Source organism: Caloenas nicobarica, chromosome 17 (assembly GCF_036013445.1).
Source record: "Caloenas nicobarica isolate bCalNic1 chromosome 17, bCalNic1.hap1, whole genome shotgun sequence".
Classification (NCBI taxonomy): Eukaryota; Metazoa; Chordata; class Aves; order Columbiformes; family Columbidae; genus Caloenas; species Caloenas nicobarica.
This window is the reverse complement of record NC_088261.1, coordinates 5,621,351-5,636,412: the sequence shown is the minus strand read 5'-3', so window position 1 is coordinate 5,636,412 and position 15,062 is coordinate 5,621,351. Positions and strand designations below refer to the sequence as shown.

Sequence of the window (15,062 nt, the reverse complement as noted above, 5' to 3'; positions counted from 1 at the left end):
CAAAAAGGGAAAAGGGAGGGTGCCCAAGGCATGGCAGCCAGAGGGGTTAGAAGGCACCGCACTGTTCCTGACACCTCCCCCTCAGAGACCATTTGTGACCCACAGGGCTAGAAAAGGGAAAATGGGATTTCTGTGGCACTTTCAGAGCTCCCCTGTATCTGTTTTGCTATTTGTGTTTTTGCATAATTAACTCTGTATTTGCGTGATAAATTACAGTTTTGATTTCTATATATTACCTGTATTTAAACAGTTACATGCTTATACTTAACAGTGAAAGCTCCAGTTTCTATTCCATTACTTCCAAGCCTCTTTCTATTTTTTTTTTCCACTTACCTGTATGTGCATCTCTCTGTAACGTGAAGAAAATAAATGGTTGAAGAATTAAGTTGGTTTGTGTTGCCCCTGGCAAAGAGGAGTCCAGTCTAGATGGCCACATTTGGATATTGCTGCCTCAAATTCATGCATGGTGCCTGCAGGGGACATTGCAGTCATGCAGTGCATCCGTTCTCACAACCCTCTTGCGGCGGCAGAGAAATTTTATTAGCTCAGCTTCTTCAATAGAGAGCTAGGGAATAAAAAGACCAGGCACAGCAATTTATTTAGGAGACAAAATATTCAGCAGGATTGTTCCAGAGTGTAAAAGCGGTTTAGAGGTCTTTTCCTTTGGGGAACCCAGTGAAGAGTTCACTATTTGGAATGTTTCAAGGGCCCTTCTGTAGGTTTGTAACCTGCTTGGGTCTTGGATCAGAGTTATGTAGCCATCCGCTGAGAGCTTCAGCAGCTTATGATCTACGAGAATTCTTGGCTTACGTCCCTTCTTGTGGTCTGTAAGGGAGAAGGGATTTAAGACCAAGTGCAGAGTAGTGTTCAAGCCACTGATCCTTCTGCCCATACAGATCTTCCTGTGATAAGGGACAGTGCTTTAAAAAGCCAAATCACAATGAGTTATAATAGGGTGATGGTGAACGCCAGAGAGTACTGTGGACCACACATTCCTAGAATGTCTGTGGAGCTTCAGAGACCTCCACAGGTCCCTTCCAGTCTGAATTATTTCACAATTTAAGAAAAGGGTGGATGTATGGGAAGTACCAGTGATCATGAACTACTCATTTAAGTAGGAAACCGAGATGTGATAATCTGCTAAACCCTCCTCTTGCTTTCCATTTGGCAGGGCCCTGTGGTACTCAGCACTGGCCAACAGGAACAACGCGGATATGTGCTGCTGGGAGTGAGAGAAAATCTGTTTGACTGAGGCTTCTGAAGGTACTGAGCAGGAGGTGGAGTATACAAATAGGGTAAAAGAGAGGAACAGCACAGATTGAGAAAGCTTATGGGAGTGGAAAAAAAAAAAAAACACTGGGAGGTGGAGATGAGGAAATATCCCTTCTTCAGGCTCTGTTGGTGACCCCTCCCTCTCTTGCTCTTTTCTCCTATCAGCTAAGTAAGCGTGCATAAATAATTTTGTGGCTGCAGCTAACCTATCTGTAGAGTGAGACGCAAGTGCCCAAACAGAAACGCAGCAGGAAGTAACAGTGTGAACACTAAGGAGGTTTATGCAGCAGTGATTGAAATGAGCTGTTCTTTAAATGCCAGGAGAATAGATCAGGTTTATGGCCAGAATAAGGGGAGATGGAGACTGGAGGGGAAGTGTTGAAGAAAGGGAAGTTCTGTTGCTGGTTCTGCTGCATGTTTAAAGCACAAATGCTGCAAAGATAGGACGAAAGCACTTTGTGTCTCGTGAGGGACTTCATTAATGACAGGAGATAAAGCTCATGGCAGTTCATACTGTCTGTGCTGCAGCCCTTAACCTAAACGTGGTGAGGGAATTCTTGCATTACTGCCATTACCTGCGTTTGTTACAGACTCTTGCAGTACTGAGTCAATAACGTGCTCCTGTGTCAGCATGGAGGGCAGGGTGCTGAGCAAAGCACCAGCTTTAAAGTGCTGTGACAGAAAATATATTGTCCATGACAAAACTAGCACTACTGTGCTGTGGATGCCAGGTTCAAGATAGTTTAGTGTTCAGTGAAAATTGCCCCACTTTCTCTGTAGACAACTGTTCTTTCTCTACCTATTCCATATTCCATCCAGAAATCACTGTGGAACAATAGTGGGGAATAATGTTTCAAGTGGTTGTTTAATCAAATGTTTTCACCCTCTGAAAGAGCCAAGGTTTCTGCATTCTCATTCCCCAAGTAAGGCTTTTCCTAGTCTTTGTTCTGATTATTTTTTTGTAACGATGGAAGATAGCGTAAGATTTCTAAGAGGCAGCCAGCCATGCCCATCTCTTTACAAGCGTTGTCCTCCAGCTGGCTTGGCCTGGGTTGCACAGAGGAAAACGCTTGGCCTGGGACTATGCAGCCCCTGTGTTTTGATGTAAACCAGAGCCACGGGTGGTTTTGTGATGGGCTGGAATGACCTGTGGGTTGACCTGCTGGCCAAGTTCTGCCTAAGGCTATGCAAGTTGTGGTGCCAGGTGGTGAGGAGGCTTCTTTTGGCCACTTAATCCCCCCTGCCAGAAGGCAGGGAGGCAAGCAAGCATACTCCTATGAGGAGAGCAGTGATAGCTGGAGTTATGGCATATGCTGCAGATGCACTACCAGGAACAACCCATAACCCAGTTCCACTGCAAGAGACGGGAGAACCCCCTTTCTTCCACACCAGTGGACATTTCCCCAAGCCTTGCTAGGGCCAAGGAAGCCCAGCTCAATCTTGCCCCTCAGAAGAAAGACATAAGACAGGAGTTTCAGTGAACTACAATGCACCCCAGTGTTTATTAACTCCAGATTAGTGTGATAGGCACAACGCTGCATCCACGGGATATCTCCCCACACTCTAAGCTTGTTCCTTATGCCTCTTCAGCAGCTCCCGCAGCTGCTCGATCTGGGCAGACACGCTGCTCTTGGCAGTGCCACCCATGGCCGTGTACTGCTCCACGCTGTTGACAACGTTGAAGACCTGGGAGACATCGCTGCCAAACAAGGGGCTGGGGAGGCAAAGAGAAGAGGTGTGAGTGGAGAGCGCTGGGGCTGGTGGCTGCTTTATGTGCTCAGTGCCTGCAGAGAGGGTGAGGGAGCGGAGATGGAGACTTTTCCCAAGGGGAAAGATCTGCTGCAGCCCTGCTTGTGCACTTGGAGTGCCTGGCAGCTGCTGCTCGTGGCAGACCAAGAGTCAGCTCTGAGGGGAGACTGATAAGTTTGGAGTGAAACTCCTTGGAGGGCTGGTGCCTCCAGCTCAGGGTATGAGTCTCTTCCAGTCCCTCCCAGTACCGGCTGCCCAGGTCCCACTGGAGATGAGTGGCAGTGATGTTGTGCCCCATCAGTGTTTTCTGGCCCATCAGTAGCAGCATCGATGTTCAGGCCAGGAGGATTTGGGGAGCTGTCTGGCCCAGGCATTTTGGGGAAGGGCACCATAAGGAGGCCCATACAAGGGAGGCTGATACGTGCGTGTTGAGGAGAGTCTTGGCAAAATAATAATGCTACAAACCTGATGCTCTTCAGGTCATCCAGGCTGAGATTATTGAGGGTGATGCCTTTAGACTCGGCAAGGTGGACGGCCTTCCCAGAGGCAACGTGGGCTTGTCTGAATGGCATCTGCAGTGAGAAGCGGAGGCTGCAGTCAGTGACCAGGCAACTGGGGTGCAGCCTCAAAGGAAAAAATGGATGTGCTCTCGGTTTTGGTTGGTTTGTTTTCACTTAGGGCAATGCAATGCGAATTTGAGTTTCTGGAGTGTGAAGAATGGATGTGTTAGGTGGTAAAACTCCACCTGTAAATTACAATCAAGTCCACCTGGCAGCAGTTCCACTACTTTGGATACATGTAAAGAATAGGTTTCCAGCTTTTGAGTTTGTTGACCCAGACTGCTCATCACCTGGGGACAGAACAGAAGGCCTCATCTCAGGCCCTCGCTGAGCAGTGTTCCGTATCCAAAGGGATTACAGCTGCACATCTCCCTCTGATACTTACTCCTTTATGAACCAAGTAGAGAGCCAGGTCAGACGACAGGATCTCGGGGCTCAACGCCTTCTCCATGTTCTCCTTGTTGATCTGCAGGAGGAGGGTCAGAGGGAGACATTAACATCAGCTCCTCCTTGGGGATGTGTGTTTACCTGTGTTACTCACAAAATGTCCCTCCCAACAATATTCAGTAATAAGTGGCTGAGGCCATACCTGGAGGGTAGAAATCACTCCAGTGGCAACCTGGAGCACGGCATTCAGGGTGTCCACAACATCAAAGACGGCCTCCTTGTCCTCCTGTGTTAGAAAAGAGATGGAAATGGCTGTAAGTCAACCTGATGCAGCCCAACAGCCAAAGCATTTCAGCCAGCAGAGCAGCCTGTCATCCCAGGGGCTCCTGCTCAGGCTGGGGTTTCAGCTGCAGCATGTTGTGCCTCAGCCCCTTTCTCAGCACCCCACACACAAGTGGGGTCTGTGCAGGGAAGGGCAATGGCAGGAGTGCTCAAGAGCTGAAGACGGCTGTGTGTGCTCAGAGAGGTGGTGTGAGAACTAACATCTGTTTTACCTGCAGATCCTTGTTGTAGGTGCTTGGAAGTCCTTTGAGCACCATGAGGATGGCAGCCAACTGCAGAGAGAAACAGGTGAGGCAGTTAGTTCTGGGGAGAGAAGCATGTTGCCCCAGCAGAGGCTCAGAGCCTGGACTGGGCACATCGCTTTACTCAGAGGCAAGAAGGGGGAGGATTCTTCAGCCCCAGTATGAGCAGTTTCCCCATCCTGGTTCTTTCTTTAGCAGGCTCACCCGTCCAAAGACACGACCAGCTTTGCTGCGGATCAGTTCCAGGCTATCGGGATTCTTCTTCTGAGGCATCACACTGCTGCCAGAGCTGAAAGAAAGGTGTGTGAAATGTAACGGTGAACAAGACCCCAGCCCCTACAGACACAGGCTAAGACAGGTATTGCATCGTACTGACCCAGCCCTCCAAACCCAACACATAGTTCCCCTTACCCCAAACACCTTTCTAGGGTGTAGGAAAGCAGTAAGCAGTGACCTGAGTGCTCTGAATTTCCCATGATTCCCACATCAGAGCCTTTGTTTTTGCAGACTTGTCTACAGCAACTACACAGTCCCACCTCCCAAAGAAGCAGCAAAAAGGAGGCTTCCCCCAGAGCCCCTCCAGAGAAGCCCTTCCTCAGAGAAGGAGGGCTATGGTTGTGCTGCCATGAGAGACAGGAAATCTCCTGGGATTGCAAACCCAGTTAATTAAGGAAGGACTTTGGCAGGCATTGCCAGCAGAGGAGGAAGTTCTGTCTGCAAGCAGTTGCTGGGGAGGGGTGTCTGCTGAATGCAGACTTGGTTGTGTCACCCGAATCAGAAATACCTGGTCATTAGTGAAGAGTGTTCACCCTAAGGCTGCCTTTCTGCCAACTTTGTAATGCTAGGTCAGCCTTGTACAGCAGGGAGACCCCAACCACTGTCTGACTCTCTCAGGTGGGGATAGCTGAGGAGAACTATGCCCCAGAGACCAGAAACCTACCAGTAAGTGTCAGAGAGAGTCAGAAATCCAAACTCGCTGGTACTGTAGATGATGAGATCTTCAGCCATCTTGCTGAGGTGGATCATCAGCAGGGTGGCAACAGAGAGGAATTCCACTGCAGAGAGGGCAAGAAATCGGGAGATGAAAAGGTGCTTTTTTGCTTGACAACCCAGGGAGCCCTGGCTAGAGTTTAAACACGAGCAAACTGATTTTCTGTATAATTACTTCCTAATGAGGGATTTCAGTCCCCTTGTTAAAGGAGTTCAGCTGGAAAGGTCTCAGAAGCCTGCTTCTAAAGCAGTGGTGGGAAGATGAGACTTACCCACAAAATCTCTCTCACTAACGGCATCCATGCTGTTGAGGCTGATGGAGGCAAAGTCCAGCTCTGTAAGGAAGGTGATGGACAGAGGAGATCAGACTTGGCATTGCCTGTCTCATTGCAGTAAAAAGCTTTAAGAAAGGCAGGCTTTGGCTCCAGGACAGTGCTTTATGGTGCCATTGGGAGCCATGTATCAGTGCTTCTCTCCTAGATACTACAAGTATTCCTGTGCCGCTCAGTCATAGGGAGATACTCACCGCTTCGCAGAAGCTCTCTATCAATTTCCAGTGGGTTTCCAGCCAGAGCACCGCTGCCAGGGGAGAAAGGAACAGAAGTCATGCCTCATACCTTGCACATCCCAACCCAAACTGAGGTCTAGGAAGCAAGGAAGGCATCTCTGAAGACTTTACAGAGCAAAGCGAAGCTCAGTGATTCCCCAACCAGTAGACCTTACCTTCCCAAAGGCAAGATGTTGATCCTCTTCTTAATCTCTCCCAGGCGTTCAGAATCACGGGTCAGAGCAACAGCATGGCTGGGAAAGGACATGAGAGATGAAGAACCTGAAGTCAGAACATGTCACTTCCCGTCCCAAGCAATGTGCTGCCGTGCCTGGAGCCTGGGATCCCTTCTTGAAAAGAAGAGGCTTGAAATGGAGCCCAGGCACTCAGTACCTTTGAAGTAGAACAGTTGCAGCCATACAAGCTTCTCAATGTTACCCCACTAGCTGAGGTGTAACTGTGGCCAAAGGATGGAACATACAAGGAGTTGGCCTCTACTGCCCACTCAGTGCCTGGGTCCTGAGTTTGTCAGAGCCACACAGGAACAGTTTGCAAGATAAGCCCTTGTTTGTCACCCCCACCGCTGTCCCCTCAGAGGATAATGTGCTTTTAGGCTCCAGCTCAGCAGGCCCCAAGGTGGAGAAGGCTTCCTGCAGCCCAGTGTGCAAGGTGGTTACCTGAGCAAGAACTGGCTCCATCTGATGGGCTGAGCTTTCTGCAGGTGGGTGTAGCCAGGGAGGATGACATCGATTTCTCTGCATGTGAAAGGAGACAAAGAGGTGAGCAGCAGCTGTCAGGACAGAGGGCAGTGGCAGGTACACGCCAGGGTTTTGTGGTAAGGTGGCAAACAGAACTTCTTTAGCTTGTGTTGTGCAGAATTTGGTCTATGTGTTCCTGTCCCTGTCACCTGCTACCCAAGCACACTGGCTTTAGATCTCCCCACCCTGCAGTGTGGTGTGTCTGCCCTTGGCCTCCCTGGGAAACTGCCTGGTCCAGCAATCCCTCTGTGGCAGGCAAAGCTTCCCCAGCCCACCACTGGCTGGGACTGTGATGTGTGGGGAGAGTTAGACAGGGGGTTAACACAGCTGAGCTTTTCTCATGTTCAACTGGAATCATGTTCAAGTTTCCAACCTTGTAATATCCTGTGTGGACCTCCCACCTCAATTCCTTTGCCAGGATACACTGGGGGAAGAGGACGGTCTCTGTCATGTGAACTGTGGAGAAGGAGGGTCCGTTGTCTTTCCCTGTGTTATGACACTGCCTGTCTGTAGCTTTCTCCACAGAAGACCCTGCTGCTGCCCTGCTTGGTGTCAAAGAACAAACCTAGAAGTCTCCTGCCCCTGCAAGGCCAAGGTCCTGGATCTGGAAAAGGACTTACATGGCAGCACGTTCCACCAGAGTCTTAATGAGCTGCAGGAGGTGAGTGGAGATGATAGAGAGGGAATTCTTCATGAACAGCTTCAAGTCGGTCACAACCTGTATGAGATTGGCCACAGTCAGTCAAAGCAGAATGTGATATTCTTGGTGACTGGCCATTTTTACTGCAAAGTAAACCCCTCCTTGTTCTATGTGATGGTGCATCTTCCTCTCAAAATCTGATCGTTTTGATGTGGTAATGTCACTGTATCTTGCTCTCCAGGAAAAGAGCCAAGGGCCTATCTAGTCTGAGGTCTCCTGAAGTGAGGTGGGAGAGGAATACAAAGGAAAACATTCTGTACATACCTGATCATTCCTGCTTCTTCCAGTGTGCAGCTTTCCAGCTATGTCTCCAATCAGCTCCTGAGGACAAGAGGAGGATTTCTGTCAGTGTCTCAGTATTCTAAGGAGGAGACTCCATGTGAGCAGACGTGCTCCCTGCCTGGAAGGGACTCAGCTCTAGGATCCTGTGAGTAGCCATGGGATCTCTTCTGCGGAAGGGCAAGTTTGGGTTCTACATTTGTACAGTGCCTCTTCCACAAAATGGGTCTTGGAGATACTTCATTGTGCGCTTGGGGTTTCAGTATCAAAAGGTCCGGAGGAATTTCACAGTGAGAAAGAGACGCACGCACTTAACGTCAGGCAGATCTAGCTACAGAGGAACAGGAACAAGAGGTTAGGGGACCCAAACCTTTAGTCTGCGTTCGTTGGCAGTGTGGATATCCTCATCGGTTGGGGTCACCACAAAGACTCCTTTAGACCATTCCTCAGAGATCTACAAACATCAGCAGAAACACCAGTCAGCCACCGCTGTTACCCTGCTGCGCGTCAGGGCTGTAAGTGTCCCCAGCAAACAACAGCTTCTGCTGTCCCAATGGAAATCAAAGTGTTAAATCTCATGCGAGCTCTGGCACTCCTTTTCTCTCAGGCCAGCGCTGGCTGCTTCTCTATGCAGATAGTCTATACTGCACTGGTGGGATCCATCTCTCTACCCGTGATGATCCTGCAGTATTATAGCTATAGGAGGATTTAAGCAATGCAATGAAAAGTGAGCTGAAGTGTCAGTGATTGCTTTAGCATTGTCCACAAAGGTTTTCCTATACAAACATTGTATAGAGTCACCATTGTCCATGGTGGGTGAGCAACAACAATGGATATTTTAAAACTGCTTAGCTGCTGACTTCTCTTTGCCCCATACAGCACTACTTATGCATTGCCTCCTACTAACTCAGGCAGGCAAACTCAAAAGGATCCCAAGTGCTAGCAGAAAAATAGTATTCCTAATTCATACTGAAAGAATTCCTGGTGAATGTTCAGTGTGAAGAGAATGGGTGGGCAGGTCACACTGAGCACAACTCACCGAGGCACTGGGGCTGCCACAATGAGCATTGACCACGTGCTTCAGCCTCTCACTGGGACTGTCAGCTGGTTCACATCCTGCTCTTGGGCTTTTGTGCCTTTAGCAGGATGGAATTTGAGCATCAATTCCCTGCCCAGAATGCTTCCAAGTGTACAGAGGGCAACTCGGGGTGAGTACTACAGATGCTGTCAGAGAAGTAGCCATTCATCCAGCATACATGACAGATGTGAAGAAATAAATACCTTTTCCAGGCCACTCAGGGTCTTCTCCAGCTCACTTTTAGATAGGATCCCAGCCTTCTCCAAGGCTTTGGCATAAGCCATGCTGCCCTGGATATCAACTTCAGCCAGTCTCTGGTCAATGGTAATGGAAGCGCTGAGCATCTCCATGACTGGATCTGTGCTTCCGACAAACCTTCCTCCCAACATTTTATCTCCCTGCAAGCAATGAGTTAAAAGTCTTACAGATATATCCCCTAAAATCAGTTGATGTCCATCCCATTCTCTATTCAAGTAAAACTGAGGACATACTCAGGAACATTTTTTCAGTGCTGTACCACTGAGCAGAAAAGCCCCAGATTTTAAGACCTTTGGCAAGTAGTTGTAGAGCTGGAAAACATGGCTCTGTCACTAGAACTTAGCCCTTGAGGTGTCAGGTCTGGCTAAGGAATCCTCCAGGATACTTTACCTCTGCAGGACTCTGGATGGAGTATGTCCTGTCCTTGCAAATGAATATCAGGGCATATGGTGCAGGACCAGCATGGATCTTTCTTTTAAGGCAGCTGCCAATCACTGACCCTTTGATGGTCTCTTGGCAGGGAAAAAAGTGAGTCAGGGCTATAGGGAAAGCTAGCGTCTACCGTTACTTGAAATAATTCTTACAAAACCCTGCTCTTTCAGAGAGACTATAAGAAAATATTCAGTTGACAAAGAGCTGTGAGCCAGCAAAAGTCACATCCTCAAACACTCCTGTAACTATGAAACATTTGCAGTGTCTCTAGAGTCCATGATGTTCTCGCAAGCTTTGGCATAAAGTTAGCGTAAACCAGGTTAAGCTGCAGACTCCAGGAAGGTCTGGCTACCTTTCCATATCACAAATGTTCGGATAAAATTAAAAGGGAAGAGCTACCATGGACAGCAGGCGGAGCGGGACTGTGACCAGTGGCCCCAGTGACCCTTTCCCCAGCGACTGTCTGAACCAGCGTGCCTGGGGGGAGAGAGCCTGCAGCAGGTAGAATTCAGGCACGGGGTGCTGGAGGTCTCTTCTTTGAAGCAGGTTTGTCAGTAGGAGCTGTGGCAGAGGAAATCGTAGTTGAAAAAGCCCAGTTTTGCAGCTCCATGCTGGGAAAACAGTCCCCTGGGGTGAGTGGGAGAGGGAATGGGGTGTGAAAAGCCAGTGCTGGGAGCTAAGCGCTTGGATGGGGAAGAGGTATTTTAAGTATATCTTCACTGCCATGGATTTTCACCAGAATGAGAGGTGGGTCATCGAAACTATTGCAGCAAATATGTTTTCAGTCCCCTTCTCCATTTAAACCCCAGGAAAACAAATCAAATATAGAGAAGCACCCAAACAAGCATGGGAGGTTGCCATGCTGGGGTTATCATGCAGCTCAGCTCGCGTCTGCCAGAGCACCCCAAGACCACCCCACCAGAGAAGCAAAATTCACCCTCACCTCGGCTGCCATTTCAGACGACGTTTTGCTCGTTTGTGCAGCGATCCTGGCAACTGGTACGACCTGTGGGACAGTGAGAGGTGAGGCTCAGCTCTGCCACCAGTCCCGGTCTGGCTGCAGGTCGGGGTCCCCGCTGCCCGCCTGGTCCCTCTGGGCCCCGCAGCCCCGCTCACCTGCTCTGCAGTGCAGTCCCGGCTGGTCGCTCCTACTCCCCGGTCCCGCTGTCCCGCTTTTACATGCCTCGGAGCGGGGCTGGCGGCTTGTCCCGCCCCGGCAGGGCGGGGTGTCCCCAGGGTCAGCCCCGCTCTGGTCCCCCCCTTCAGCCCCCTTCACCATTCCCACCCCTCTCCTGCCTCTGGCCCCTGCTTGCCCAGCGCACGATTAGCAAGTCAGGGAGAGAAGTTTGGAGCCAGGGTTGCTGCAAGGAGAGAGGTTGGGAGAGATGCTCTTATGTTGCTTGTTGGAGAAGTTACTCCTCCTGCAGTGCCCTGGGGTCTTCTGTGTGTTTTCCCTGACAGGTCAGCTCCTTTTCTGGGAATATCCTTGTACTGAAAGAGTCACATCACTCTGTGTCATACCGCTCTAATGAGTAATCATTGGTATGAGCGCACTTGGTATGATGGCTGGATCATCATTGCTCTGTCCTCATTGCTACCCCAGCAAACACACAATAAAATAGATGGGCACTAGTTACCCTTTCCCATTTTTGTGTGGATAAGACTTTCCACCCCACTTGTAAGGATGCTGCAGCTTTGAGGCTTCCCTGTGTCACCAACTGCACGGGGTGACTCTTGCCAAGAGGCTCCTGTGAGCCTCAGGTTGTGGCCGTGGGGTGTGCAGCCTTGGCAAATAGCTCGTATCTTAAACTCATCAAACTTTAAATATCAGGATAAAGAACCAGTTTAAAATACAGGAGAGCTTTGGGAGCAGCAACTTGCAAAGCGACGGCTCAGCACCAATTTCCCATTAAATCCTCAGACACGGGGCACTTTTCTGCAGCCTCTCTACAGAAAGCAGAATCTGTGCTGGTCAGCCTGAGTGCTACTACAGTATCATATTTTTCCATCTGCATGGTTCAAATCTTTCACAGAGCTCAGGAAACATATTCCAATTTTCTCATCCGCATTTCGTTGTGATTTTTCTTCCCTTTAACTGACTGTTTTTTCCTTTCCTGCTGTTTTTCTCTCAGTTCTGCAGCTTATCTCCTTTTCCTTTTCACACTTGGATATTTCCACTGGGAAACAGTGCTTGATTATTTTGTGACCATGTTCCTTTCTACTCTGAAATCCCTCCTTTTTACCACTTTTCTTGTCCTCTTCACCCTTTAGGAGTGGCTTTGTCCTTACTCTGAGCTTTGACAGGAGGTTGCTGATGTGTTGGGAAAATAGTAAGCACTGAATTTATAACCAGAGTGAATCTATGTCAATAAGATTTATTAATCTTATTAATCTATGTCTGATACTACATGTGGCAGGAGCTCGTGCTTTCACATGGGACCTGTCAGCAGTATCACTGTGTGTTTAGCAAACTTCATAGGGATTAGTTTGCTTGTAGTACGTTGCTTAACTCCTGTCCCTGTTTGTATCTAGGAGATTATTAATTCTCTCTCCCATTTTTAGATGAAACAGGCAATAACGATCATTTATGTATAATAAGCAATGCAGACTGTGGATTAATATTTTTATAATAAAAATGGAAGCGGAACTGCAAATCCAAGCAGAAGTCATCAATGTAAAAATGAACATTGAAGAAATAGGATTTCTTAAAGACATTTAGAGCTGGAGAGTTGAAATTTTTGAGGTGAAAACAGTAAAATAGCATTGAAAAATAGGTTTTCTAATGCACACTGAAATGTGCATTAGAAATTCTCATTACTATCTTCTTTATTTGTTCTGGTTTGGATGGCTCTCCACTTCCCATTGTCTTTTTTCAGTATTTTATTTTCTCAGTGAAACAGAAATATTAGCCCTCAAAATCCCCACCCCACAGTTAAGTACCAAGGAAGGTCTGAGGAAAAGGTCTTATTTTCCCTTCTGGCGCAGCATATGGCACGTTGTTCATACATTAATATTCCCAGCTACACCCTTCCAAGCTGATGTACAATGAGGTAGCACTAGAGAGTAAATTCTCCATTTTGCAGCATGGAGAGGTTTAATTAACATGTTTATGTCCTCAAAGATTTGAACTTTATTTGTACTTGCTTTTGTAATCAGTCACAGCCTTACTATTTATTTTGGAGAGGGTTTTTTTTTTTTGGAAGAGTGCAATACTTGGGCAGTGTAGCTCTGAAGCAGTGGTTTCTAGAAATACACTTTTCATAATAGGACTTGTTTTCATAACTGAGTCCAGTGAAGAAAAAGGATGGCATAAACTGCTACAGTGCACCTTCTTTAAAAGCTGCTTTTTTTTTTACTGTCATTTTGGTTTAGAAAAAGAAAAAAAAGCTCTGTGGGCTGAAAGTGCTAGTCAAACGCACTGTCAGCTAGACTGATGTGAAGCAGTGCTGACATTTTTTGTTAAAAAAAACCCCAACAACTCTGTTTAATGAATTTCGAATGTAAAAGAAAAAAAGACACTATAGGGTGATCAGTGAAATGCTGAATACAGTAAACATCTTTCATGACAAAGAATACAAATACCCCGCAGATCTGCTTTCAATAGCAATTACTAGGCCCCCTGCTTTCAATAGTTAATACCGAGGCCCCTCTCTCACCAAGCCTTAGCGGTAACAATCACAAGCCAATGCTTAAAATGTTGACATGCTAAGCACATTTAGAAAAACCTATGTCTGCATTCCCTATGGATGGTGTAGCATAACTGTCTAACACCTAAAGAGCAGCAATTAAAGTGAACTGAGATTATCAAAAAGTTGTATGTAAGGGTAATGAGTTCTCTTAGTTATTTCCCTTCTCACTTGCATGTCAGTGGACACGTAGTTGGTCCATATATGTATTTGCAAGCTGTATGTCTCCACTGGAAAATATTTAGGAAGAATATCTCTATCTGAAAAAAAAAAAAAAGAAAAAAAGCAAGCTGTTGAGAGGAGCATTTGTATTATGGTCATTCTTCCCAGCAGCTGGGGTCGGGCATCACCATCATGGAATGCAAAAAAGTATATCAGCAAAGGTCTGGAATGAAACTTTTGGAGAAAAAGTTATCGTGAAGATGATAAATTTGTGCTGGGAAAGTGAAATAAACAGGAGATGCAAAGGAGAAATAAAATTAACATGATGAAGATTCCGAACCCATATCTAAAAAGAGTGATGAGAGGCAGGCAAGGGTTAGTAGATTTCTGGAACAAAACTCTGATAGTCTGGAGATACCGTATTTTCCAATGAAAGCCGGAATTCTTTCCTTTCTTTTCTTCCCTTTACCCTGGCTGGGAGCAGGTGTTCAGGCAGGTTCATGTGCAGCATTTTAAACATGGCAGAAATGTTACAGAGCGTTTGCTGTGCTGGTTTTGGCCAATTTACAAGGTCAGTTAATCCTGGCATGAAAAAGCACAACATCCATTCCATCCCATCCACCAAGTCAGTCCAACCGCTGGCAGTCTGGAGTTTGAAGACCTTTCTCCAGGCTCATTTTCCTTAAGATTCCATGAAAAATGCTTCTGGAGAATAAATGAATTTGTTTGTTGCCCACTGTCTTGGCACTGAAGACTGCTCCTGAAGTGCTGCAGTTTGCTCACGTTAGTCAGAATTGCTTTAGAATTTGCAACACCCCAAGGAGAAGCAATGTCCCACAAGTGGGTGCGGGCTTTCTTCAGGCTTGATTCTGGGGGAAAAAAAAGTTGTGCTAGTATTGCAAGCCAGAGGTTGTGGGCACAAGAAGACTTAAAACATTTGGTTCTCTAGATTGCTCTTGTAGCCCTGCTGCAAACAAGCAGATGTATGTGACTGCTTAGGGAGTTAGTGGTATGTTTGCATATAGACTTTTACCTGAGAGACAATGGCAAAATAAATTAATTAATGTTCCCCTGGCTCTCAGTCTCTGAGCCAGACAATTTTGCCTGTAGCCAACAGGATTTTCAGCTGTTTGCGCTCAATGACGTGTCTGCAGTTCTCTGGAGAATTAAAAGGGCTCTTGCAAAATTTAGTAGCACGTGGACTAAATGGGAAAGAATCACCGCAATGGTGGGAAGAGATGTGTAATGCTGATGAGCTTGATGAGATATGTACAGGTGCTTTAAAAGACGATAGGAGTGTTACACAACTAGTTCAGCCTTACAGTGGTTTTTTTTGCACGTGACTAGAGATTTGGTTTGGAAGCACCTCTACAATACAATTCCCCCTTGTCAGATTTAACAGTGGCCCGCTGTTAGAATCTGTTTTTTGGAACAAGTTTTGGCACCGCTGCCATTTTGATATTAAATTTTTTGTTCACAGTGGCTACAACTCGGGGGGCAGAGAAATAGCTTTCATCACGGGCATTGGTGGTTCAGTGGTAGAATTCTCGCCTGCCACGCGGGAGGCCCGGGTTCGATTCCCGGCCAATGCAGTTGGTGTATTTTTTTTTTCTCTCTGCC

The 15,062-nt window shown here is 47.3% G+C and overlaps 1 protein-coding gene and 1 non-coding gene across 3 annotated transcripts; one reads left to right on the top strand and one right to left on the bottom strand.

Annotated features, from left to right (window-relative positions):
- Nucleotides 1-2,835: 2,835 nt before the first annotated feature.
- On the bottom strand, nt 2,836-10,549 carry LOC135995515 (argininosuccinate lyase). Of its 2 annotated transcripts, none has more exons than XM_065646877.1 (16): nt 10,532-10,549; nt 9,108-9,302; nt 8,197-8,280; nt 7,812-7,868; nt 7,468-7,565; nt 6,767-6,844; nt 6,266-6,343; nt 6,069-6,121; nt 5,815-5,877; nt 5,493-5,607; nt 4,757-4,841; nt 4,523-4,582; nt 4,171-4,254; nt 3,967-4,047; nt 3,487-3,593; nt 2,836-2,986 (listed from the first exon to the last, which is right to left on the bottom strand). In XM_065646877.1, the coding sequence occupies exons 1-16, from the start codon at nt 10,547-10,549 to the stop codon at nt 2,836-2,838; spliced, it is 1,407 nt and encodes a 468-aa protein (XP_065502949.1). The 2 variants fall into 2 exon arrangements, with proteins under 2 accessions (XP_065502949.1, XP_065502950.1); XM_065646878.1 differs by having other exon boundaries at nt 10,538-10,549.
- Nucleotides 10,550-14,963: 4,414 nt separating this feature from the next.
- On the top strand, nt 14,964-15,034 carry TRNAG-GCC (transfer RNA glycine (anticodon GCC)). The gene has a single exon. It is a non-coding gene; the product is annotated as a tRNA-Gly (tRNA).
- Nucleotides 15,035-15,062: the final 28 nt, after the last annotated feature.

Excerpts from the sequence above, each read along its gene's own strand:
- LOC135995515 (XM_065646877.1), bottom strand. Across the intron at positions 8,281-9,107 it reads CCCTGAGTGGCCTGGAAAAG|ATCTCTGAGGAATGGTCTAA; the intron begins GTATTTATTTCT and ends TGATGTTTGTAG. Across the intron at positions 7,566-7,811 it reads GAAGAAGCAGGAATGATCAG|GTTGTGACCGACTTGAAGCT; the intron begins GTATGTACAGAA and ends AATCTCATACAG.